The sequence below is a fragment of the Cyprinodon tularosa genome, unplaced genomic scaffold (genome assembly GCF_016077235.1).
Source record: "Cyprinodon tularosa strain WSP-4 unplaced genomic scaffold, ASM1607723v1 ctg155, whole genome shotgun sequence".
In the NCBI taxonomy this organism is placed as follows: Eukaryota; Metazoa; Chordata; class Actinopteri; order Cyprinodontiformes; family Cyprinodontidae; genus Cyprinodon; species Cyprinodon tularosa.
Genome location: NW_024038386.1, coordinates 1,203,211 through 1,229,055, shown reverse-complemented (window position 1 = coordinate 1,229,055; position 25,845 = coordinate 1,203,211). Strand labels below are relative to the sequence as shown.

The 25,845-nt window shown below is 40.2% G+C and overlaps 1 protein-coding gene across 2 annotated transcripts in view; it reads left to right on the top strand.

Annotated features, from left to right (window-relative positions):
• The window catches only part of LOC119780127 (flocculation protein FLO11-like), a 51,838-nt gene extending 28,083 nt beyond the window's left edge, over nt 1-23,755 (top strand). The window contains exons 2-14 of one of the 2 annotated variants that reach the window (XM_038280036.1): nt 11,302-11,465; nt 11,621-11,706; nt 11,901-12,049; nt 12,241-12,412; nt 12,490-12,637; nt 13,471-14,847; nt 15,647-15,916; nt 16,070-16,399; nt 17,517-17,675; nt 18,406-18,579; nt 20,979-21,060; nt 21,156-21,304; nt 23,070-23,755. In XM_038280036.1, coding sequence (XP_038135964.1) covers nt 11,302-11,465; nt 11,621-11,706; nt 11,901-12,049; nt 12,241-12,412; nt 12,490-12,637; nt 13,471-14,847; nt 15,647-15,916; nt 16,070-16,399; nt 17,517-17,675; nt 18,406-18,579; nt 20,979-21,060; nt 21,156-21,304; nt 23,070-23,336 — 3,527 coding nt within the window. In that variant the 3' untranslated portion in view covers nt 23,337-23,755. Of the gene's footprint in view, nt 1-11,301; nt 11,466-11,620; nt 11,707-11,900; nt 12,050-12,237; nt 12,413-12,489; nt 12,638-13,470; nt 14,848-15,646; nt 15,917-16,069; nt 16,400-17,516; nt 17,676-18,405; nt 18,580-20,978; nt 21,061-21,155; nt 21,305-23,069 lie in introns of both variants that reach the window. The other variant, XM_038280035.1, reaches the window with a different exon arrangement.
• Nucleotides 23,756-25,845: the final 2,090 nt, after the last annotated feature.

Below are 25,845 nucleotides of genomic sequence, written 5' to 3'. Positions count from 1 at the left end.
TATCGACATTTGTAACCTTTCTAGATATAAAAAAGCATAGGTGTGGATTTTAGTTCTGAATTTTTAAAGAGAATTAATGTGAACGGCATGTCTTATATTAGCACTAGTGCCATTCTTTCCATTAAATTTTGGTCTATGCACTGCCTGAATAAAATTATGCTAATGCTAAGAAAATGAAAGCATTAATTTTTTAATAATGGGATAGATAATATGAGATAAACTGTTTATAGAGTTCCTCCCTGACCTCAGACACACCGTAATGCTCTGAGCTGTTACAAAATCTAGACTTTATTAATGGGTGTCAAAGTAAATGGGGTAGAATTAAGACACATCTTGGTTTTTTTTTTGTTAAATATACCATTTGTCCAAGTAAAGTGCAGTAAAATTTCTGGTAGTTAAAGCACGATAAAGAGAAAGAGGGTGAGAGGGTATAACTACTTCTGTAAGTATTTAAATTCAACGAATGTTGTGAAACTTACTTAGCATTTCTCATCAGAATGGGGAGGTGTAAATGCAAACAGGAAATGCTTGGTGTGAGCATGAACAGCAGTTTTGCTCACACCACAACCTAAGGGTTTAGAAATGTCTAAAACGGTGCAGTAATAATGTACAGCACAGGCCGGTTGGGTGGTCTGTAAAGGTCTACAGCTACCTTGATGTTCATAAATCATCTACTGTAGGTCTGTCCCTGCAGTCTGGGTCAGGTGGGGAAGTATTTATAGTCGGTCCAGATGCTCCAGCCTTCATAGAGCCACCTGTGCACGTTATTTCTGTTGCACCTTTTTGAGCATCTGCCTTCCATTTTATTTGATTTGGTTGCCTGAGTTGTTTTTGGTGAATGCAGGCTTTCACCTACGTAATTTTAACGGTCACGTGAGCCCAGCTGTTCCTGGTGGGTTAGATCAAATTTTAAAACTCAACTTAATGTAAGATAATGTTTTGCCTTTTCTTTTAAATGAGATATTCTGACTCTTCCCATTAAAACCGATGCAAACGCCTCTATTTTTTCCAACTTGTGCTTCTCCTTTCCTGTCCTCTTATCTTACTATCTTCCATGACTGATGTGCACATTTTTCTCTCTTTCCCTCCTATTTGGAAGACGGGCTGCGGCACGTAAGGAATTCATATCGACCGGCGCGCACCTTGCAAAACATCAAACACATCAGAGGGAAGAAATGAGAGGAATGGGAGGTTGGCGATTTAGAAAGAAGGTCAGGAAACAGGAGTAAATATGTTTTTCCAGACACCATCTCTCAGCTAATATGCTTCAGCTCAGTTCCACTGTGCAGTTGAGGCATGCATCAGAGAGAGCATTTCAAACATAGCAGATAAAGGCTTTTTTTGTTGTCAATACCAGCCCCAAGAGGAGGAACAAGAAGAGGTGAGGTGTTTGCCTGTTGTTGACATGACTCAACAGCACCCCCTGCAGGCTTTGAAACCGTATGACGCGTCCTCTGAAATGAATCGCTTCCAGTAGAGCTAAATGAACAGGACTGGATGCACTGAGTGTCAAACAGCATTGATTTACTCCATGCTGTGGTCAGCAGCCGTAATGGATCATTTAAGTGCCGAATTTCCTGTTGGGACGTTCTTGTTTATTTCCAGAACAAAACAAAACTCAAGAGTAGAGCTTGTGCTCATCTTCTGGTTTGTTTGGTTAAGATTTCATCAATATTTTCAGTTGTTTGACCATGAACGGTGGCGACCTATCATCGGCCTTCACTTTTAACATACTTCAAATGGTTTCCTTTTCCCTCCTATCCTGCACAACCATTCCTAGGTTTTCCTGTCGTTTTCCCTTCTGCTGCTGCTGCTTCTCCCACTCCTCTTTTCATCTCCTTTTTTTTCTCTCTCCCATAATAAGCCCCATGCGAAGCAGTTTTCTTGTAATTAAAATGCACATCATTCATCTGGGAGGAAGGGAGTCGCCTTAATCTGTTTCAACCCACATTTTTTGGCCTTTGAGGATTCGCCTTGTGAGTGCCACATACACACATGCCCTTCCCGGGTTCAGTTATCTTTTTTCATCTGTTCGCTCCTCTCTCTTCTCCTCGCTGTTTGAAATCAGATTAGAAGGTCATGATTTGGGTTGCAGAGATGAGCATCCTTAATGCTTGTACTTTTCCATCATCATCGTTTATTTATAAAGCGCTTAAAAACAACAAAGTGCAGCACAGGTATAAACGAACTAAAAGACGGATAAAGAAATTATAATAATACAAAAGCAACGAGCAAGCTGTAAGTTTGACAGTTTTATCAATAAAATTAGTGTTTTAATGGAGAATTAAAATCACTTAAAAATCCAGCAGACCTCCCAGACAGGGGTGGACTCTGCCAGAGCCTTGGAGCTGCCAATTACAAAAAAAAAAAAAAATCTCTTCTCACCAACCCAGTCCTTGGAACAACAATTCATTAGCAATAAGTTAGGATGAACAACTGTGCTTAAAAGCTTTAAAATGTGTAGAAATCATTGCTGCAGAATCATCCTTTATGGCAAAAGTCCTAAAGTCTAGCTTTCAAAATTGGGTCCATCTGTTAAATGTTGCAGTAATGCTTTTGAAATAAGATCATGAGTCTAAAATAGTTTAAATGCCGTCAGTGGTTTTTATGAACTTTAAATCACTAATTTATGAGATACTGTTTCCCTGCTAAATATGACACTATGGAACGAATGTTCATTTCTTTTAGTCGCGCTTCAAAATCAGCAAGGCAAGAAAGCGTACCGTTAAGGTACGGGGGATTGGTTTTATCCTGAGAATAAAAACATTGAGGTAATTTTCCTTTTTAGGAGCTTAATAATTACGATTATAACCATAAACATAAAATTAATTGTATATTTTTTTTCTTAATTCCTTCCTGTGGTTTTGGCTGTAATGATTGTTATGGTACAGTCCTGGGATCTGCAACCTGACTCTCTGAAGTCCCATGTTTGTTTGTTTTTGTTAATTTTAGGACCTTCTTTTCTGGCTCTTTTATCTGCTTTTCATCCAAATGAATAGTAATTCTCCCAATGATTGCATGTTAAAAGGCAATATGTTTACCATATAGAGGCATATACTGGGGGATTCCGGAAGTTTATACAGATTCAATTTACTGTTAGCTGCCAAGCACAATTTTTTCAAGCGTGAGCACTGTATTGCATATCAACGTCCTTACAAATATAGATTTGTCAAAATATGAAAAAAAAAAGATAAAATGAGACATTAATCTTAATTTAATTAATTTGTTCAATAGAAATTTATTGAACTTAATTGATCTCACTTTGGATAAATAGGGTAAGGTTAAACCCACCCCCCTTGGGGAGCAGTGGGCTGCCATTGTGCGGAAGCAGTGTGGGGTTAAGGGTTTTGCTCAGGAACCCAGAGTGGAGGCTGTGGGGATCGAACAAGGTACTTGCAACCTTCTCAGTGAGCATAAGCGCACTGCTCTAATCACTAGGCCATCACTCCCCCAAGCAAAACTGTTCTCAAATCGCCCCATAAGAAATAGAAAAATGTTTCTTCACATACATTAAAAATATGATACGTAATCTATAAGTTGTACGTGAGCTCTGGAGAGAGTTTGCAGCTACAGGACTGTTTAACTTTCACCGTCAGAGTTATACAAATGTCAGTAGGAAATTTCAAATGTCCTCCAAAGTTGTGCAGATGTTACCATCCCTTTCTTCCGTTTATCTCCTTCCAAGTCAGAATCTGAACAGCCGCAGTTCAGTTCTTTAGTTCAGTTCTTTAGTTCAGCTTTGTCCATCTTGAAGAAAAAAAAATTCCAATAGTGACTGCTTTAAGTTCCCATGAGATTTCTTCAAGCACGCAATTTATTGGCCGATGCAAAATTAAAGCCTGTCCACTCCCCATCATTGAGTTAACAATGTTCCGCAATGCTTTGTTAACCATCATGTATTGTGACATAAAGAGGTGCTGTACTCCTTAATAGTCTCAGAATGTGCTGCTGTTACAGTTAGGCTTAGCTGAGTTCGCTTTTTAAAACCTCTAAAACTGTCATTTAGAGCACTGACTGGTTTCTTCATATCTTGGACATGCACATTTCACAAAAAAAACAAATTTTACTCTTTTTCTCAGAAATTGGTGGTTATTTCCTGTTTTTCTCTGTTTGCATTCTGCCAATTTTTCTGTTCCTGCTTTAGTCATGACCCTTCACACATTTTTAGTAACATTTATTTGATTCATACTTTAATGTAAGTTTGATTATGTGATGGAACATTTAATTATTCGATTGTGCATTATATGATTTAACCATAAATATATATGTTTTAAATCATGGACTGATTAAATACATATTAGAGCTACTTATTTTATGGTACATTCATTTATTTCATGATGTATTTTGGTCCTTCAAATACCCAGTGCGCTGATTGTGAATGCAGCTCTTTGGAAACCCGTTTTCTACACGGTGATCAGTTTTCAATGTGCGCCTGTTTAGTTTAAAGCAAAGTTGAACCAGAGTGTCTCTAAATGGCTGCATAAAAATAAAATATCTTGCCTGCTACATGTTTCCATATCTACAGAAAAAGAAACAAAACTAAAGTGTTTATTTCGCCTCTACTCTTAAGCCAACAGTAAGGGATGTAAATAAATATCAAAATCTCACTAAACTTACAGCAAAAAATGGAGGCCAAGTCTAGCAATTAGTGGATGCTATCTTCTTATCACTTGGTACAAAAAAATAACCCCTTCTGTTCTACCGTCACAATTGTAAACACATAAAGCTCCCTGGGAACAAACACTCTAAATGATTCAGGCCTGAAACATGTCAGCTATGTGTGAATTTGTGGGCCTATTTCTCTTTCAAAGATCCTTCGTAGAATGCATGTCATCATAGAGCTCTGAAATGCCAGGAGAGTTTAACCCATTTAGGCCGGGAAAGCATTACCGCATTTCTACCATTCAAGCCGGGGGCGCTGTTGCGTAATTCTACCATTGACGCCGGGAGAGCATATAAGTCAAGCAAGAAGAAAGAAGTTTTTTTCAAGCAAACATGGAGGAGTTTGACAGAGAAGAGTTGTCGGAAGGCAGTGATTTTGAGGAGTGTGTCGGCTTTGATGACGGTATAGATGAAAATTATGACTTTGAACGCGCTGAACCAATCGAACTACCACCGCAATGCACGGAGTGTTTTCAACCGCACACCTGGAGTGAAAGTTGATTTGCCTGCAGACGCCACACCGCTGCAGGCATTTGAGCATATTTTTAATGAAGAACTTTGGATGCATCTTGTTACCGAGACGAATAGGTACAGTGACCAAACAAACCAAACTCCAACAAGAGCAAAGATGGCAAAGTGGTCACCCGTGACTGTGACGGAGATGAAGACATTTATTGGGCTGTGTATGGGCATGGGACTTCTTGTGTTGCCAGTACGAAGAGATTATTGGCGACAGAGTAAACCTCTCTTCAGGACGCAGTTCCCCCAAAATATGTCCCGGGACAGATTTGTGGCCATCTGGAGGTAAGTTGTATGCAATTTATAACACAGACATATGCATTATTATGCATAATAATACTTTTGATAAGTAATCATCAGATAGTTATTTATGTAGTTTGTTCTTTATTTTAAAAACGTTTTATATTGCACATTCTCAATGAAGACATGATCACATATGGAAAAAATAAAAGGTTGAATTTTTTTTTTTTTTTTTTTTTTATTACTGCTTTTCACTTTTTTTTTGGGAAGAATTTCAAAGATAAAATATATTTTGAGTTCTATCTGCTACAGAAGCTGAGATATCAATAATTTACTAGGCGTTGACACAGTTGCTGAATTTACAGAAAAACTTCAGGTTTTAGGGGTATTTTTTAAAATCGGCCATAGGTTTTTAAGGTGTTTTTTCCAGGCGTTTTAGGCTTAAATGGGTTAAGAGAAAAATGGGTGTAACTCAACCCAGGCTAATTATCAGCTATCAAGGGGTCATTCAGTAGAATAAGGAGGCAAAACATCTGACAATTCCAACGCAGTAATCCTTCCTCAGACATAAAATCGATCTTTAAAATCTTGTGGAAGATTTAAGGCTGGATAATATGATGGTTTTTAACACTAAAGAGCAAATATGCCTCCTTACTATAAGCTCTAAATACATCCTGATATAATGTTAGTTGATTCAGGATTGTATTTCTAATGGTTAGATTGAGTTAAGAACATAAACCTTGTTCATCCCTCTGTAAAGCAGTGTTGGATGTTCATTCTTGGCTCTCCTCTTTGGTATGATTGCAGTTTCCAGTTTTGGTCACTAGGGTACAAGCTTGTGCTTTGCTCTGGAGTCTGTGTGTCATGGTATGTTTACTTGGCAGAGGAAGGTGACACACCTCTGTGCTCTTGTCTAGTTTGTGGATGGGTTGCGGCTTGCCGAGAGGCAAGGACTCTCTGTATTTGGAACAAAAGCAGCCCAAAGATTGAGCTTAACACCAGCTTCACAGTACATAATTTATATTAGTACTAAAGCCACACTATTGAGTTATAATAGGCTGCTTATTTAATTTAATCTGCATAATTGTTAATGCCAGACCTCTCAGATGTTAGGATGTCTACCCTCACAGAAACCCGTCCTAGAGAGCGTGTTTTGTGTAGCCTTGAGCCTGATATTTACGTCTAATCGTATTCTATTTCATTAGAGTGGCAGAACCCATGTAACTAGGGTGAAATTCAGTTCAGCTGCACGGCTAAGTTGATTAACATCTCTTGTGTAAACCATCTGGACTAACATCTGTTGACAGAGGTCTGGGCCAGCTGCAGTAAAACTTTACTCTGACATCAGAAACGGGCAGTGTTGAGCCCTAAAATACATCCTCGCCATTTATTCAAGACAGTTTCCAGTGAAGTAATGGGATCTGATCTAATTCTGTGTACTGTGTAAGTATGAAATTATGCTTTTTTTTTTCTTTAATGTTACATCTGACACTTCTGTTTTTGATCCGTGCGTTTTGCTCTTCCTAAAATGTGAGCTACCTCATGAAGGAAGCATCGGGGGTTTTAACACAGGAAGACTGTCTTGTTCTGCTTTTGGCGGTTCAGCGTAGGGGAAGCTTTGACCACCTGTCTGTTCATTTTTCAAATTGCAGGTTTTCTTTTTGTGTAAATACAAACTTTTTTGTTGTTGTTGGTTTTTCTTTATGGATGTTTCTATCCCACCACTTAGGGTTAAGATTCACAGAGAGGCTTTAGCTGGAGGGTAAGTTTGGTAGCCGATGGCTTTGCTTACTATAACAACCAGAATATCTCTTGAATACCATACTTTGTAAAGTACATCAAGTTAAATTAAAAAGAAATCATGAAAATGCATTGCCTCCAAAGATATTGTATATATTTTTACTTAAAAAATGCCCATTTGTGCAAACTGCACTTTGAACTACTCGGCTAGCTTGTTAATAGTCGGCTTAATGTCTTAGTGATGTAAGATATTTTTTAGGAACCAAACTTCACACGTACTACCTTCCCTATCCTCTCGTCTTCCCCTGCAAAATGCGCCATCCGGAATCCAAACTCGATGCGTCTTAGATTGTTCCTGGCCACATCTTCTTTTTGCTTCCACTTTCTGGCTCAGCTTGTTTTAGGAAATTGACACATCACCAGTCAAAAAATAGATTAGATTCATATGTCTTAGAGACATCAGAGGGGTCTGTCCTCTATTCCTTAGAGCAACAGATCCAGTAGAAATGACCAAGATAGCGACTGAGGCGTCAACTTACCACAAAACAGAGGTTGTATGGTAAAGGAGTCTGCATGGATGAGGGGTTAGAGCTTATCTGCTTGCAGGAAGCATCCTGATTGGATCCCAAACTGCTTCTAAGATTTAATTTTTGTGTTATTTTTGTTTTATTTGTAGTTTGACAAATTGAAGAATGGGGATTCATGATTTGGGTGATGTTTAATTCACCAAACAATTAGCAGGTCACAATAGTCATCCTCTATTCGGTACAAACTGAGTAGATCCCATCAACTATAACAGAAACCTCAGTTGCATCTCAAAGACCGTTAGTGGAAGTTTCTAACAACTTCAGTCTTTTTTCACACATCCTTAATGGGGTGTTGTGTGTAGAAATTTAAAGGAAGTGGTCAATACCTTTTTAGAAAAGGGCGGTAATATTATTAAAGGTGAAGGAACTGCAGATGTGTGAAAACTTTCCTGATAAACTCTTAAGTTCAGCTTTCTCTCAGATATTAAGAAATATCTGCAATTTTAATAATCGTTTATTTAAACCAAATACACTTTTATATACACCCTCTCTCACTTTTATACACTTTTAGAAAGTGCAGACATGTTTGGGCACATCTTGGTTTTCTTAGCGGCTATGAAACGGTGACTTATTAAATCCTAAGTAAAGCTTGATATGGGCTTTACTACTGTGAACAGAGTGCTGTGCTGTGTCCATAATGAAACTGAGAGGAATGCACCCTGGCCTCTGCACCCAGAAAGGACTCTTTGCTGTGACACCCAGTCAGCTGGCATGTTAGCCATGATAAATACGCCAAAGCTAAGGCGGTCTAAGTGAACATGTCTCCGTTCTGTCTGCACAACAGAGTTGCTACGACGCTGATGACAGGCGTACCTGGCTTTCCTCTTCAGGTTCGGTTAGGCTTAGGTAACAAGATCATGGTACTATGATGATGTTATTCTGAGGTTAAATACAGGCTGAGCACGTGAAGCACTAAAACCCAGTCATAGCTGTGCTAACGGAGGGAAGGAGGGGCTGATTATACCTCTTAAACACTGTAGTGATACCACTCCCTCAGTTAGACAGGTCTGCGTTGATAACAGCTCTGCTTTCTCCTTTTCATCTCATGTTGGATTCCTCACCTGACTGAAAACTGCTTTTGGTGCTCCCTATTTTTTGTGTGTAAGTAATATCTCTTGCTTTAGAGCCACTTTGGGAGCAGAGGGATAAACCCTTAACCCCTTGCCTTGTATTTTAACCCCTCTGCTCTGCTCCCACCCTTTCGGGTTCCCTTGAGCCTGATGGTAGAGTTAGGAGAGGTAGTTCCTGGCTGGCGTACTGTAAACTGTGCTTAGCAGCTTTTTCCTTTCATACCATCTCCTCTCGACCTCTTCATTATGCAGATTTGCCTTTCTCTAAGGTATGTCTCACTTTGGTGTTCTCTTTAAACGCTGAGTTTGTAACTTTTTTGGCTGGTGTTTATTTTAGGACAGGCCTTAGAGTGGGACTTTGCTGCTCAGCACACCTTGGCCATACATGTCAAATATACTATCATACTCAACTGGAATCTGTTCATGTAGACTAGATATGAAGTTCATTTTTAAACTCTAGAGGTTTAAGAGAACCTTTGTGTTTTTTACTTCGTACTAGAATGCATCTTTGGCACCCTAATTAATCCTCTAAATATAAAAAATGGTATTGAATACTTTATCTTGCTTGTTTTCAGCTCAAAGTATTAAAAAACCCTGGTGATAATCAGCTTGTCGATGGGAGATTTTTGCTTGGTCGTGTATTTGAACTGGCCCTATTGGTTTTAACACACTGTTGCCAAGGAAGGGTCACTGAGTAACCAAAAGAGTGGCTATGACAGGCTGCATGAGTCAACTTTTACAACTTTGAATCCTCTGATGTCAGCGCACATGGGCTTTGGACCGATTGCGAAAGAGTGGTAACTTTTTTTTTTTTTGTGGGGGTTTGCAAGCTGAATGCATGATGAGAAGAACGTTACTTCCCAAGAGTACATGATGACAAGCACGTCACTGTCTGGGACGGAGCTGAATAGTTTTAATTCCTTTTTGTTTACACTGAAAAAGAGGAAGTTGTTGATATTTTTGATTCTGATTGTTTCACTATCAAAAAGCATCTGTCCATCTATCTGCTTCAAGGAAAGGTTTTCTTTAACATCTTTTTAGATGCCTTTGCAGATGGCTTCTTTTGAAACTCCAAAATTGTTTTATTTGTTGACGATTTCTTGCTTTGACCAGCAGACACTAATTTCAGCCATTTTATCTGTAGGAACTAGAATATGTTAGATTGCCGCTTTGAATTTTCATTAATATTTAATTTTTTTGTCTTAAAACAAAGAAAATGTTGATCTTGAATGCTGCCAACATTTCCAGGTTTTCATGTCAGTTGGAGGTCAAAAGCTGGAAGCGTCAAAACAGATCAGCTTTTCTGGGCTCAGTTAGGTTTCCTGTTATCTGTTCTCTCCCTCCTGTTTCGTTAATAAACAGCAGACACGTCTCAGGCTGTCAGAAATTGTTTTCTTAGTCATAAATGCAGTTCCCTAAAATGGCTAAACCAGTGTCTAAGCCAAAGTGCTTTTGTGGGAGTTCCATAGGTATGATCTGTTTTTTAAATACAAAAAGGTTGAATTTGGTGTGTTTCTGACTGCCAAGGCTCTAGTCAGAAGAATCAAGTTGGGGAATACTGACATTCTGGTCCCTCTTTGTTTGCACAAACTTCAGTCATATATGCTGTTTGTGATTGTAAATCACAAAGTTTTGTATTTCAAATAGTTTTTCTGCCTTTGAATCAAATTTTCCAATCATTTATTTTTTTGTGCATTTATAGAAGTTGTATTTTTTTCACAAAAGCTACAGTTCAAAATTTGATCTTCGAACACATTATAGGAGAAAGGTTGTTTATGTTCCACCTGAGCAACAGAAGTGGGTCCTCCATCTTTAGCGCTATGCTCGCTAGACCTCCAGCTCCGTAACTGGCGGCCATAACTGCTAAACCCATCTGTTCTGTTATTGGGTATTAATTTGTAATTGACATGACCCCAACCAATCAGCTGAGAAGAAACATTTGTCAAAATTTGAACTCATAATTTGAAGTTTTACACATATATATCTGCTTTGAATCTGTAAATTCTTTTACACACTTATTCTTATCTACGGATGAGCAAAGATAACATTTCAGACATTATGGTGTCCACTGTGGAAAAACACAATACTCACAAGCATATCTTCTGGTTCTTAAATGCTAAATATATAACTGACTTTTGCGCTCACTCGTCTGGAATAATTATTTAATTGTACCAGCTTCTATTTTCCTCTTTAGATGATAAATAAGAAAAGATCAGGTCATATTTATCCATATACTTTGATACGATCATTTTAGACTAGACAGATTTTGTCATTCTGTTTACACAAGTGTAAAACAAAAAGAAATTTCATTTGGAAACAGCTCACTGGACAATTTGATCTTTTTAAAAGTGCAGCCTTGAACAATAGTAAAAATGACTGTAAATTTACAGTTCTAACAATTTTTCCTTTTTTTTTCCTGATGTAAAGTTTAAGAGAGAGTTAAAGATAAGTATGTATTTATTTGTTTTTATTTTGTTTTATAGATGCTTTATTGGCGGACCTTGAGTCCTCAACCTCCCACATTTCCAAGCACCCGGTTTTCCTGTCTGACGACGACGCTTACTCCATCCCTGTTGGGGGTCAGAACCAGCAAGACATCAGCTCTCCATCTCAAGAGAGAAGTCTGAATGGAGTAGATGAATCAGAGGTAAGTGAAAGCGGACTTTGGTTGACCCTGTGTAAGTTCAAGGTGGTTTAAATGCTCATTGTTTGGTGAAGGAAGTGGCTTTCCTGAGGAACTGAGAGTAAATTAGTCAAGTTGTTGACCAATAATTTAAAACTGACTTTAATCTTATGATCCAGTCCTTCAGCTCAGCTCCGAAAAGCCCCTGGTCTAGAGAAAGCAGCAGTCCAAAACAACAAGCCGGTGAAGAGGACCACGTTTACAGGTTAGTGTGACCAACAACTGGGATTTATTAGCTCTTTTAGATGGAAGAGAGAAGTAGAGATCCCCCAATTATGATATCACTGATTTAATCCATGATAAAGAACTAAGGTAGAAAAGTAAAACTATATATTTTTTTCTGCAGGTGTAGGAAATAAGTAATATGTTTGTTTTTGTTTTTTTGTCACCATGGTGCAGTTTTCCTAACAAGCAGAAGAACAGAGAGTCATCATCATCATCACCGGCTGCCATGAATTCATTGCTGGGCAGCAACCTGTCTGAGCTGGACCGCCTCCTGTTGGAGCTCAACGCCGTCCAGCAGAGCACCCCTGCCTTCCCCACAGAAGGTGCTTTAATAGTTTCTCTGTAGGGGTGGACATGTCACCGTTTAAATTTAGCACTTCTATTTCTGTGGTTGGGTGATCTTGGTTCCTGTGCTTTCCTGTGTTTTGCCTGTTTTCTTGTTCTTTTACGTTCAAATCAGCTTTTAGTGTACATAAAAGATTAAAATTAGCCTTTTTTCATATATTTTAAGAAGTAGCTCCACCACTTCCTGCAAGCAGCACCATCCGCCACATCCAGGAGAATGGACTCTCCGCTCCAGTTAAACCCCCTCATTCTAACCTGGATAACCCGAAGCACACTGTAGACGCACGGCCGAGTGTGGAGAGCCTTCTGGATGAGCTTGAGAGCTCTGTACCCACTCCCATGTAAGAAGAAAGACATTTGAGACTTGTTACAGTTAAATAAAATAAGCCTTTCAGTGGATTTTTGTATTTTGTTTTAGTCCCACACCCTTGGTGGTCTCAGATGAGCCTAATGACGGACAAGCGGAGGCCTTTTCTCAGCAACAAGCCAGAATGTCTGCATCCTCTGCCACACGAGAGCTGGATGAGCTCATGGCTTCTCTGTCTGACTTCAAAGTCCAAAGCAATGTGAGTGGGGTACAAAAGTGGGCCGAGTGGCTGAGATTTTCACACTTAACCACAGCTAGGTATTTTAAGCTTTGACGGCTTCTTCATGTGTTCTCTTATGCCATTTGGGTCATACAGTTTTCTTTAGTGCCTTATCTTGCTCTTGTGGCATGCAGATCTAAAGTTTTGTACCATTTTTCCATTTCCTTCACCAGCAGTTAACTATAAAGTAATAAAATCTAACCGTAAGGTTTACAGAGGTGTTGCTGTAGTGACTGCCTTTGACTATGTCTTGTACCAGTAGGTTATTTTTAACTTAAATACCTGTATGTATATAAGTTTGGACTTGAATCTAATGATAATTGTGAAACACCTTGTCAAGTTTATAACCTTTGAATCTTGATAACATTTTATCACATTGGCACGGCTCACTGATTATGACCATTCAGCCAAACTGACAGGCCAAAAACATAGGCTAAAAAAAATACTTCAGACTTAGAGGGTGTTCCCTTTTTTTTTCACCAAAACAATTGCTAAATATGATACCTGAGCTAGAGCAGGAGGTTGTCTTTAAAGTGACAAAATGTAAATAATTTCAATGATACCTTATTTCTGGTCTCAATTATGTGACCTTTGTATTTCCATGGTCCACTTTATAAGGTGCTGCAACTGCATTTGTATTACATCTATACTTATCATTTGATTCTTCTTCTGTAAATACCCTTTCTATGTCTTTCCTCTCTTTATTTCCTTCAATTCATTCCCTATTATTTTGGCCTTATTTTGGTTTCTCTATCACTGTCTGTTCTCTGTTTGTTCATGGCCTTCATCACATCACTGTCTCCACGACTCAGTCCAGCTCTCAGTTGTCTGTCAATGAGGACTCTGGTGACCCATTTTTGGGTGCTGGATCACCCGTCACCCAAGCTGTCGTTGGTCCATCTATATCTGCTCAGGATACTCCCCGACCTTTGAGCTCTACTTCGCCGTCCTCAACGCCTCTTTCATTGGAACTTCACATAGATGAGGATGGTTACTCAGTGGGCTCATCTTCATGTTCAACTGTAATAGTAAAATCTTCCAAGAGCCTTCAGTTCTCCCAAGTCCAACAGAAAGATGAGGATACAACTGTTACGTCCGAAGTCTCACATTTGGAGAGCTTTAGTGTCTCAAGTGCTTTGAAGCCTCAAACCCAAACTGATATAAGCAGTTCTGTTCATACTTCTCTAACTAAAAGTTCTGCATGTAAAGACTCTGCTGCAAGGAGTTCCAGTCCAGTCATTGTGCCAAAGAGTCCAGTGACTGAATCTAAAACCCCGAGTCCCAGTAAATCAAAAATCCTCAGTCCTGCTGACATAAAGTCTAAAAGTCTGTACTCTAAAAGTCTTAGTCCTCCACAGGTTACAAATAGTGAAAGTCCAGTAGTAGTACCCACTCTGTTTGAAGCAGTACCAAGAACATCTAGTCCAATAACCGTTCCTAGGCTCTCAAGTCCAGTTCCGAAAGCAGCAAGTCCATTGGCCGTCCCTGCTCTCTCTAGTCCACTACCTATCCAGAGGAGTGCTAGTCCTGACATAGCTGGACGAAGTTCTAGTCCTGTGACTATTCCGATACTTTGTAGTCCTATTCCAAAGACTGCAAGTCCTCTGACTCTTTCCCACAACTCCCCTTCACTAGTCTTACCTAAGAGCTCTGGGATTGAAGCCATCCCAAGAAATTCCTCTCCTTTAACACTTCCTAGGCTTTCAAGTCCAGTAACCGTTCCAAAGAGCGAAACTTGGGTTCCTAAGGGTAGTCCTCTGGTCTTTAGGAAAACACTCACTACTTCAGGCACCAGTAGTCCCAGAGCTTCTCCAGTTTCTCATGCTACCGTACCAGTGAATGCCCCATATTCCCAAGAAAATACAGGGGATGTTTTGGATTTAACTTGGCCTTGCCGAGAACCTGTACTGGATGATGCCTTGGATAAGATCCTCACTGCTGGTTCTAATAGCCTGACTGAAAATCAGCCTCCCACCTGTGTTTTACCTGGTGATGAAGACAAATCCTGGGAGGAAGAGGATGGACTTTTTCCTGAATTTAGCAGAGAGGGAACCTTGACACCCATGACGGAGTCCAGCTGGATGGATGAGTGCTTCACCCCCTCTTCCTGCCCCGGGACCCCAGATGCAACACTGGACCTACCAACACAGCAGCCCTCCGCAGTTGATCGACTGTCTGCGTCTGGTCAAGTAGGCATCTCGACTCACCCAAAACAAGCTGCTGGCATGAAGTTGTATCCAATTTTAAACTAGTGCACCGTTTTTATAACTTTGCCTCATATTCTAAAAATGTATACCCTTAAGTTAGGAATAAAAGCTTATTTTGAGTGAGCTTTGTGTTCATGTCTTGAGAATGTTGTGAAATGGCACAAACTTGTCTTAGAGATTCCTCATCCCCTGCAGTGTGATGCATGTTGTGTCATACAGCTATCACAGAATGGCTTGAGGGGGAAGAATTCTTTGCAGAGAACTTTTTGTTTTGGCTGATGTTGAAAGCTTGTCGATGCACGTCTGCGCTTGCTCTTCTTTGACGCAAGTCTGTTTCTAATGCTGCTTTTTAATCACTGGTAGTTCAGGTAAAGGTAGATGCTAAGAGATGCTGGTCATGCTCATGGATTCTTGAATGCTTGGCCTTTCGCCAGCACCTTTATTCTTGAAAATTTCCAACCTGCTGCTCACTGGTCAGAAAGCTTTAAGGCTAAAACAATGGCTAGCCTGTTGGCCAGCTGATTTCTCAGTACACCTCTACCTTTAATGGTCCAGCATGCCTTAGCTTAAATTTGCTAGTAAAGACTTAAATTTAAGGTGGCAGTGTTGTGGCTCAAACAGGTCCCTAAACTTTTGAATGGAAAGCGTTTTAGTAGATATAATTAGAAGCAAGTGCTCGTTTTTCTGTAACTGGACGTGTTAAGCTTGCAATGAAAGATGGGATTTACTGATACCTGGCATGATCCTGGCTTTCCAAAACACCTTATCCTCCACTCTCCAGCTCAAGTCGGTTATTCGCCGCACCAAAGAGACGTCCAACGTACATCCGATGTACAGGGAGGGATTGCTCAGACGTAAGATGGGACCAATAATTGTCAATAAAAGCAACTCTCAAGATCGACTAATAGAGGAGCTGCAGGGAAAGCTGGGGATCGGGCGAGTGGAGCGCAGGCGGAAACAACAGCCGGATGACTGGCTGACAGAGGGAGTCATTGTTATGTCCAACCCACAACGAACACGGGAGGAAGGGATCCAGCCATCTGTGGATAAGGTAGACGGACAGCAAGGATCTGTATCAGTACCACGTTCGGTCAAATTGGACGTTAGGGTTTTTACATCTTTAACTTCCTTTATGTTGCTTTTTTCAATCTATCTGCATTCCTGCTTTTTTGTGTCTTTTTCCTTTTTCCTTCTTTCCCACCAGATCATTATCCCACCCGAATCACCTGCCCCACAGAGAAAAGTCCTCCCACCTCCACAGTCTCCCCCAGCACCCAAAAAGCCCCCACCGGTCCACCAGACACCCCCACCTCTACCTCCACCACCTCCAACACCCCCTCCTCCTCGGGAGCCGACTCCTCCACCCCCCAAGGAGCCGACTCCTCCGCCACCCAGGGAGCCCACGCCTCCCCAGGTCTTACCTCCTCCATCACCTAGTCCCCCGCCCAAGCCCGTCACACCACCTCCACCCCCCAAGGTCTTTGTATCAGTGGGCTGTCAGACAGAATACGACCCTGTCTTCCCTCCATTGCAGGCATGGATCACCTCTCATACTTTCTCTCAACTTTATTTACTTTTGCACTTTGTTTCTGCAGATTTGTTTTCCAACTTCTGCTCCGTTGTTTGACCTGAAGTCAAGCATTGTCAGAAATCCAGCCGGTTATGTTACAACTGGTTGTGACGCCTTGCGTAGAGGGACTAAGCCCATTTTCTAATTCTGACATCCGACGGCGCCAAGAGCTGTGTGTTTGGTGTTGAGGGGAGAATTTAAGAGCTTAGGGGAAAGCAGACAGTAACGCTCTCATTGCAAAGTTCCCATTGCACTAAGTGTCCAGCCACGCTTGGGAATGGTAGGCGTGCAGTGCAACGGAAACCTAATCTGCCACATGACAGCACAGTTACCATCACATTTATAGCAGGATTTAAGTCAACAGGTCCCGTGACTTTAGGCTGACTGAAGTGAAAGACCCATGTTAGTCCAATCAACCTTCACTGATGTTGTTTGTGTGTACATCTGGTTGTGAATCAATCCCAGTAGATTTTATACTGCTTCGGAATCAGAAGAAAGGAGGAGGTCATTTGTGTAAAAGGGAATCCATGGTGTAAAGGTGCTATTTTCTCTCTCAGAGGAATGTGGGAGTCTTGAAGATCCAATAACCACAACATCTGAGAAGGTCTGAGTTTGCTAACACTGCAGCAGCCAAACACACACATATCCATGTCTTAAATACAAATAGAGGACCTTCCATTCATTTTCTTCTCTTTCTACAGCCTAACCATGAAACTTAACATAAACCTAAGCCAACAAAGGAAGGACCAGTAAAACGTCCTCCCTTTACACCCAAGTTCTCACTTTGCTATTAAAATGCACCATAAATGTCCTCACTTTGCAGCAGGTACAAGTACACACATATCATAGAGTCCTCATAAACGATGTTGCACAGCAGCCATATTTGATGATGAACCCAAGTTGCTCTGAGCATGTACTCTAACTGCTGGAAATCCTGCTTTATTTCAGACCGGGAACATGGACAGTCTGACCTTAGAGCACAAATAAAGCACACTTTATACAGAAGTGTTCAAAAAATCTTTCTCCTGTCTTTTTTTTTTTTTTTTTTCTTAAATAAATGTCCACTTTCTGGTTTTGTTAGATCCAGTCACAGGGAAAGGCCTCAAACTCTGCTCCAGCAAAACCAGCCAACAAGTTGGACAACATGTTGGGAAGCCTGCAGTCTGACCTCAACAGACTCGGAGTCCAGACCAGTGCTAAGGGAGTCTGCGGTGCTTGCAAGAAACCGATTGCTGGACAGGTAACGACAGAAACGTCTAGATTACCATTAAGCAATATTCTCCAATATAGCAGAACAATGAAACTCAATAATGAGCAGTTTACCATCATTATAGAAAAATATGTACTTTCCCCTGCAAAATTATGTTGGTTTTCAAAATTAAAGATTTATCGTTTTTACCTATTTTTTTTTTAGGCGTATACATGTCAACCAAGAGCTAAATGTCTCTTAGTTATCTTTGTTGGTCACATTTCCCGAAATAAGAACTGGATATAATTGTGGTAAAAGCTGACATTATGCCTATTTGCTGATATATACTAGCATACTGACATCCAGTAAGCTAATAAGACCACCATGGTGAAAATACACGTTTTATTCGGCATTTTTAAAGGGTTATAGTGGATATCCATCATCAACGCCTCTCCCATGTCATAGTTCTCTGACAGCTTTTGTTTATTTGCAATATTTGCATTCTCTACTTTATTAAAATGCTGCTTCACAGTTGTAAAAACAAACAAATCTCTCTCTTGGCCTACATCAGTTTTTAAAGCAGCCTTTTCTCTGGTTGTAGATTATATAGCTTACCTTTAAGGTTTAATTAGCATTTCCAAAAAGTGCTGCTTTGAATTTGAACATTTTAATAAACAGCTGCTCCCGCCTGCAGTAATCCTCTCACCCAGCTCTGTGGCTCAGCTTTTCTTTTGCCGAGCAAGCTCATCACATTTTAATGCGGCGTGTCTCCCCACACCAGGTGGTGACTGCCATGGGCAGAACGTGGCACCCGGAGCACTTTGTGTGCACCCACTGCCAGGAAGAGATAGGCTCCAGGAACTTCTTTGAGCGTGACGGACTGCCTTACTGTGAGAAAGACTACCACAACCTGTTCTCCCCGCGATGCCACTACTGTAATGGACCCATCCTGGATGTTAGTAATACACACACCCACCCACACACAAACATATACACACACACACACAGATACAATGAACAGGCAGAAAATAATGATAACTTATTCATAAGCTGATATATTAGGGCATTAGTGGAAAACCAGTAAATGATGGAAGTAACTTCTTGTCCTTCTAGTAAGGTCAATCCAGGAAGGTGCTAAAATATGGTAACCCCAACTTTTCTTCCTTGTGTGAAATATCCAGTAGTTCTCTAAATATCATTTATTAAGAAAAATATAAAATTGCACTATTGTAGAAGTCTGTTGGTGCACAATTCTGGGGCCTTTAGATATTTTACTTTTTGTCACATAACCAGCTTTTAATATTTTTTATGGGGTATTTGATAGATAAATAGAGAATAGTGCATAATCTCTTAAGTTTTTTTATTATTATATAAAGTGTGTTGTTCATTTGTATTTTGTCTCACCGAGTCAACATTTGTAGAACCAGCTTTCTACAAGTTTTTTTTAGGTTTTTCTCTGTTTCTTTTTTTGCTAAATCTGTAACACAAAATAAGTTGAGTCAGACTGGATTGAGAGTAGGGCTGAACGATATAGCCAAAACTTATACCCTGGTCTAGTTCTTGATATAATATCATTTCAATATCGATATAAACAAAATGTCTGTCGTGGTGAAGAGAGAGCTGAGCGAAAAGACAAAGCTCTCAATTTACCGGTCTGTCTACGTTCCTACCCTCACCTATGGTCATGAAATCTGGATCATGACCGAAAGAACGAGATCCCGCATACAAGCGGCTGAAAAGAGCTTTGTCCGCAGGGTGGCTGGGCTCTCCCTTAGAGATAGGGTGAGGCTCAGTGTAGAGCCTGTTCTCCTCCACATCGAGAGGAGTCAGTTGAGGTGGCTCGGACATCTTCTTCGGATGCCCCCTGAACGCCTCCCTCGGGAGGTGTTCCAGGCACGTCCCACTGGGAGGAGGCCCAGGGGACGACCCAGGACACGCTGGAGAGACTATGTCTCTCGGCTGGCCTGGGAGCGCCTAGGGCTTCCCCCAACAGAGCTGGAGGAGGTGTCTGCGGAGAGGGAAGTCTGGGAGTCTCTGCTTAGTCTGCTGCCCCCGCAACTCGGTTCCGGATAAAGTGGGAGACGACGAGTACGAGTACAAAATGAAAGCCAGGGCCAAATAGAGGGGCAGGATTCAGCCTATGGACTTTGAGTTTGACAAGCGCTTAAGATGGTTTGCCAAGGCCTGATAGATTTGCAGTTAATTCTATAAACTCTTCCTCTCTGGGCCATAAATTGATCAGTTCTCTGTTATCAAGCATTCAAAGCTTGAGATTTTGATTTATAACTGCTTTAGCTTTTCAACATTTTCATTTTTGACTTGTCTGGGGTTTTCTCCTGGTCTCCATGATGCTGTTTCTAAAGATCAGTGTCTGTGAAATTACTCCCAGGTGGACTCTCCCTCCTAATTAGATGCCCTGAAAAATACTGGAATGTCTAGGCTTTATTTTGGGGCGTCGTATTAAAGGGAGCGGAAAACAAATGCTAACCACACTTTGCAGCATCCAAATAAAATGCGCTGAATTTTTTGGTTGCAACTTTCCTTATGCCTGTTACAGTTTTGTAATAATAGGTTATTAAGTTCAAACTCTCAACAAAGACGTAAGCAGGTCAGTTTTTCCACTAAGCTGACCATAGCTGATACTGACAGACTAATTCATATGTCCGCGTCACTGCATGTTCCTCTCTTGTCTCACTTGTCAGCACTCAGTCTTATCATCGTGGTGACGTGCTCCCTTTGGGTGGTTCTTTTTTGTTCAGTCACTTCTCTCTTTGGCGCGCACACACAATCATGCAGACAGAGAGGTTGCCAGAGGTGTTTGCAGAGAAGCAGGCTGAGGATGGTGGACTGCAGCCTGCAGGAAGGTCGACATGAGTCAGTGCTACGGCTTCCTTAGGCGCTGTTTGACTTCCTTATTTAAAGTATCACTTGTTTACTTTGAATGCCACTCAGATTTTTGACTAGTAAAAAGAAAAAGTTGCATCCAACATGCCTCTATTATTATTCAGAATTACATTAGTTAGAAATAGCACAATGTGCTCTCTTGCTCCTCCTGGTGGAGGAGTTTGAATCCCTTAAAATGACCTTAAAACTATTTTTTAAAACTGTTATTTATTGTCTCTGCACTGCAGAAACTTTACATATAAAGATGTTTTTTAGCCATAATGTGCTGCTCAGAGGCAGTCAGGACTATAGGATACGCTGCCTGTCTTTTTGTTGTTGAACCTTTTCTGCCCTCTGCTGGCCTAAGTGATAGTTTCTCCTACCATCACATACAAGCATGCTTAGTTACTTCCAATTTAAACTTTTTTATAGATCTACAGGTCGTGACCTTTTGCTTTTTTGATTTTACAGAAAGTAGTGACTGCTTTGGACAAGACCTGGCATCCGGAGCACTTCTTCTGTGCTCAGTGTGGATCCTTTTTTGGACCAGAAGGTAAGCGCCACACCCACAGACAGCTGTTACTGTTAAAGATGCACTTGGTGTTTTCGCTGAGTTTTTTTTTGTTTTTTTCCTTTGCTGCTGCCTAGGTTTCCATGAAAAGGATGGAAAGGCGTTCTGCAGAAAGGACTACTTTGACATGTTTGCTCCTAAATGTGGCGGCTGTTCCCGGGCCATCCTGGAGAACTACATCTCTGCCCTCAACTCGCTCTGGCACCCTGAATGCTTCGTCTGCAGGGTGAGAAACTGGCCAAACAAATAACACTTAAAGACCCCTCAGATAAACATGATGATTCTGTTATGTTAATGAGTCCAACAGACATTTGTATTCGTAGCTGTTAGAGCTCTTAAACTTCGCTGCGTTTTTGACTTTACAACCAAAAACTTGTGCATGTTATTGGGATAATAAGATTGACATAAAGTGATACTAAACTGTGTGATGAAAAGAAAATATTCAATAGAAATACGTGGGAATAGTTCTAGCAGGGTTTCCGCGGGTCATTAAAAATCATTAAAAGTCATTAAATTATTTTTTTTTTTATATTAAGGCCTTAAAGGAATAGTACACCCAAAACATGATTAGCCTTCATTTTCTACTCACCCCCATGCTGAACAACACTCTGGAGTACTTTTATATCTCAAATGCATTTCTTCTTCTACGCTTGCATTATCGGCAGAGCAGACGCTGAATGCGCACTTTCATCTGGTTTGGTCTGCCGCGGTTTCCGTAGACTCGTGAACGTTTAATTGGAATTAAAATTCATTAAATGTGATTATCATGGGATTTAAAATGCTTTATAAAAAAAAAAAAAACAATTTCATCAGATATATATCAGATAATACTTTTTCCGCGTGTTTGCGCAGAACTGCTTGTGATTGATCGAAAAGCCGTATGTTCGGAAAAGAAGCTCGAGGCGGAGAAAAGGCTAGAGAATGTGGAAAATTAAAATTTTAACTGTAGTGGTGTTGGAAGTAGAACTGCACCCAGAACGGAATCACCACAGTGAACCATGGTGGTGGCAGCATCATTCTGTGGGGACAGGAAGCTGCTCAGAGTTCATTGAAAGAAAAATGAAGGAGGACAACACAGATTTGTTAGGAAGCAGCTACTAAAGATTAAGATTGAAGCAGAGATTCTTGCAGGACAGTGAGTCTAACACACCCAGCGCTACAACTGAGGGATTTAGATGAGTGATTGCAGTTTTTTCGGATGCTATCTAGATCTGCAATCTAGATTTTTTTTTCTTCATTTATTTATTTGTTTTTAATTACTGACAATGTCAGCTGATATGAGGTCACACTACCCTTAGTGTCCATATGGAAATAAAATATTGAGCAAAAACTCAGAAACAATGCAAAAAGATTTAAGAGACGCCACAGGAGGCAGTTCTATGAAATATAAATTAAAAGTTTAGATCATAAATATTGCAGAGGTAGATGAGTTTTACGTGGATGAATCGACTGATCCCCAATCACCCAAAATGAAAGAAATCGAGGCTATTTGATCCGTGTGCCCCTAGTTTAGATCAAAGCATATCCCTTAGTTAGAATGAATCAGTCCATATCCAAACCCTGAAAAAAAAAGTTGGAGCTGTTATAAAGGGAACAGCAAGAAAAGGGGCCTCTATCTTTACAAGCCATCTGAGGAAATCCCTAAAAGTCAAATAGGGATTCCCCCAAGTGCTGTTTCAGGCAGAATTGATGGAAAACACGCATGACGTTTTATTTTCTCTCCTCTCTCAGATCTGTATTTCCTCAAATCCTAATACAGGACAGTGGAGTTTGTGTCGGTAACTTGAGAAATTGTAAATAATTTTTTGGTTTTCCAGGAACTGTGTCATAGGGGAGTTTGGTTATAAGGCCTGTCCTGATGGGTTTCTTCTGCTTGTGTTTCAGATAGGTGCTTGTTGGGTCCTGGGGGTGGGATCAGGAAGATATTGTGTAGTTCCACCTTAAAACATTTTAACACTGAAAGTAAGCCAGTTATCTGCTCTGTTTTTTAGGAGTGCTTCACGCCATTCATAAACGGCAGCTTCTTCGACCACGACGGCCAGCCGTACTGCGAGTCCCATTACCACGAGCACCGTGGCTCCATGTGCTCCGGCTGCCAGAAACCCATCACTGGCCGTTGCATCACAGCCATGGGCAAGAAGTTCCACCCGGAGCACTTTGTCTGCGCTTTCTGCCTCAAGCAGCTGAACAAGGGCACCTTCAAAGAGCAGAACGACAAGCCGTACTGCCACGGCTGCTTCATCAAACTCTTCAGTTAGACCGCATGTCTGCTGTATGTGCAATGAGTGTTTGTACGAATGCACCATGTCTGTGGGCATCGCTCAGATTTTTCAATACATCATAAGGAGGGTAGAAATGTTTCTATCAGAGATGACACTGAAAGGGATCTCCCTGGATTTGCCAACTTTTACCTTCAGATAAAGACCTTTTAATGGAGCCCAAAGAGATTTTTATTTCAGTTTTTGTTCCTAAATGTGACAAAAGCAAGAAAGAAACATGTTATGATCTCCTTGTTTGTGTGTAAACGACGAGTTTTGATTGTAAAGTATTTTCCCCATTCAGCAGGGCAAGCCCTAGCATCACACAGCCGTCTGTCGTCTGTGTGACAGTTTTCTGCAGATCTGAGACAGCTGCTTGATTGCATGGACCACTGGGAGTAAAGAGTTTTAAAATACTATCAGCGTTTGTTTCAACACTGAGTGCTATGAAAATGTATTTTTCTAACTTTGAAAACTTCTGAGGTGCCATTTGGAATAACTGAACCACTTTTCTATATGTAAATCTTCACAGACACACGTTTTACTTGCTTCTCTAGCCTAGACTGGTTTTTTAATTTAAGCCTTAAAGCTCGCGTTCTGATCATGGTTAAATGTTTTATATGTTGATGTCAATTACTTCTTATTTTTCTACAGATTTCATTTAAAAACAAGTATTTTTTTTTTCATTTTCAGCACACATTTCACTTTGATTTTTAGAAAAGATGCACCGATTAGGATTTTCCAGGCCAATGCAAATTACCAAGTGGCTGATTTTGATTTAATTTTATTCTAAGGACATTAAAGAAATGATGAAAATGAAGCGGTAACAAGATTGTACACATTAGTCAAAGCATTAACCGTACTTGCACTGATCCTCTGGTGCAGTGTTTGAAATCGTTCCTTACATTTTTTTACAACCAGCTTACTGAAAATTGTTAATAATTTTTTATAAAAACATTGAAGCAAACTCTGCGTCCCTAAGCTCAAACTAACTCCTATTTTTGACCGTAAATATTTAACATTACATCTTTTATGGACAAATTTGGGGACAGATACTTTAAGTCGCATCGGTTTGTTCATTTCAGGTTAGGTTCAAAAGAACTTCTACTATATTTATTTTTACTTAATGCAATCATACAAAATTCTATATTCTATAAATAAAAGCTTGGTTGACAGATCAGGCTTTAAAGGAAACCTGAAATCAGCATCATTCTGGAAAATCCTGATTGCTCATCTCTTCCTCTAATCTTCTTTTTTTCTTACAAAAATAGCACTAAGGTTTTGCATTTATGGATGGAAAATGGTTTGGATCTTTATTTTATGTTTGTCCTGCTGATCATGAAATCAACCATCTGTGTATCTTTTTTAGCTCACTTATTTCCAGAAGATCTGCTGAGTTTCCCTTTATTTTAATTTGACTACAGCCATAGTGCTGTGTGGTACTACAATCATAACTATATAAAACTTTTTTTACATAAATAAAAAAAAGATATCAGGTCAGATACCAATGCTGCATATAATATGGTTTGGTATGTTTTTAAATTGCAGGTAAAACCACCTGAAATAGTTTTAAAATGTATATGTTACTGCTTTGATTGCAGGTATTAAACTAAAGAGCTATATTTTCGAATATTTTACACTGCAGCTTGCATACATTTATCACCGTTTTAAATGCATCTATAAAACTAGTGAAAGATTGACTTTGGGGTGGTGCGTTTTAAATTTGAAGCATGATCATTTATTTAGAGGTATAAAAGCACCAGCTGCCAGTGTTACAATCGTCTATTTCTACACCTGTAACGTGTTTAAAGCTCCTTTGTTTGATTGAAATGTTTAATTTTAGAGCAGTTAAAGGCTCACTCTGTTAAGCAAAGAGCTGGCTCTGTTAGCATGTAGCCTACTGTAATGATAGTCTCTCATTCCTTCAACACGAACGCAGACACCATGGTTGGTTATCCTGAGGTATCGGTGCAAAGGTCGCCGATGGAAGCTGGATGCTGGTCTTTACTGATCAGGAATCAGAATAAGACCCTAAATCAGGGTCTTTAGAGGAAAATATTCATCTTTATTTCATATATATGGCCTTTGTTTTTTATTTTATAGTGCATCAGCAAGATAACGCCATTGCCTTTAATTTCATATCCTGCAGAAAGTTACACCAACTCCACATTTAAGTTGATTTTAAGTGTTTTCCTTGTGCCAAACGTGTCAATGCAATAACGTCCCAGACACTGTGGAGCTCTCGAGTCTTTCCTGTGATTTTTTTGTGTGTTTTATTTTGGTTGCTGAGCTGAACTCTGGGAGTCGTGCTGCGTTTTAACTGAACTATACACTGTAACAGACGAGCCAGGGAGAAACATGCTATTGCGTAGCATACATTAAAGCATACATATGGGGGTGTGATGGATGCAGAGGGGAGAGAGTGTTGCAGTAAAAGACCCCGGGTTTGCTCATGTTTTATCTCATGTCACAACATGACATAACATTTATGCTTCTGTTGGAGAATTCA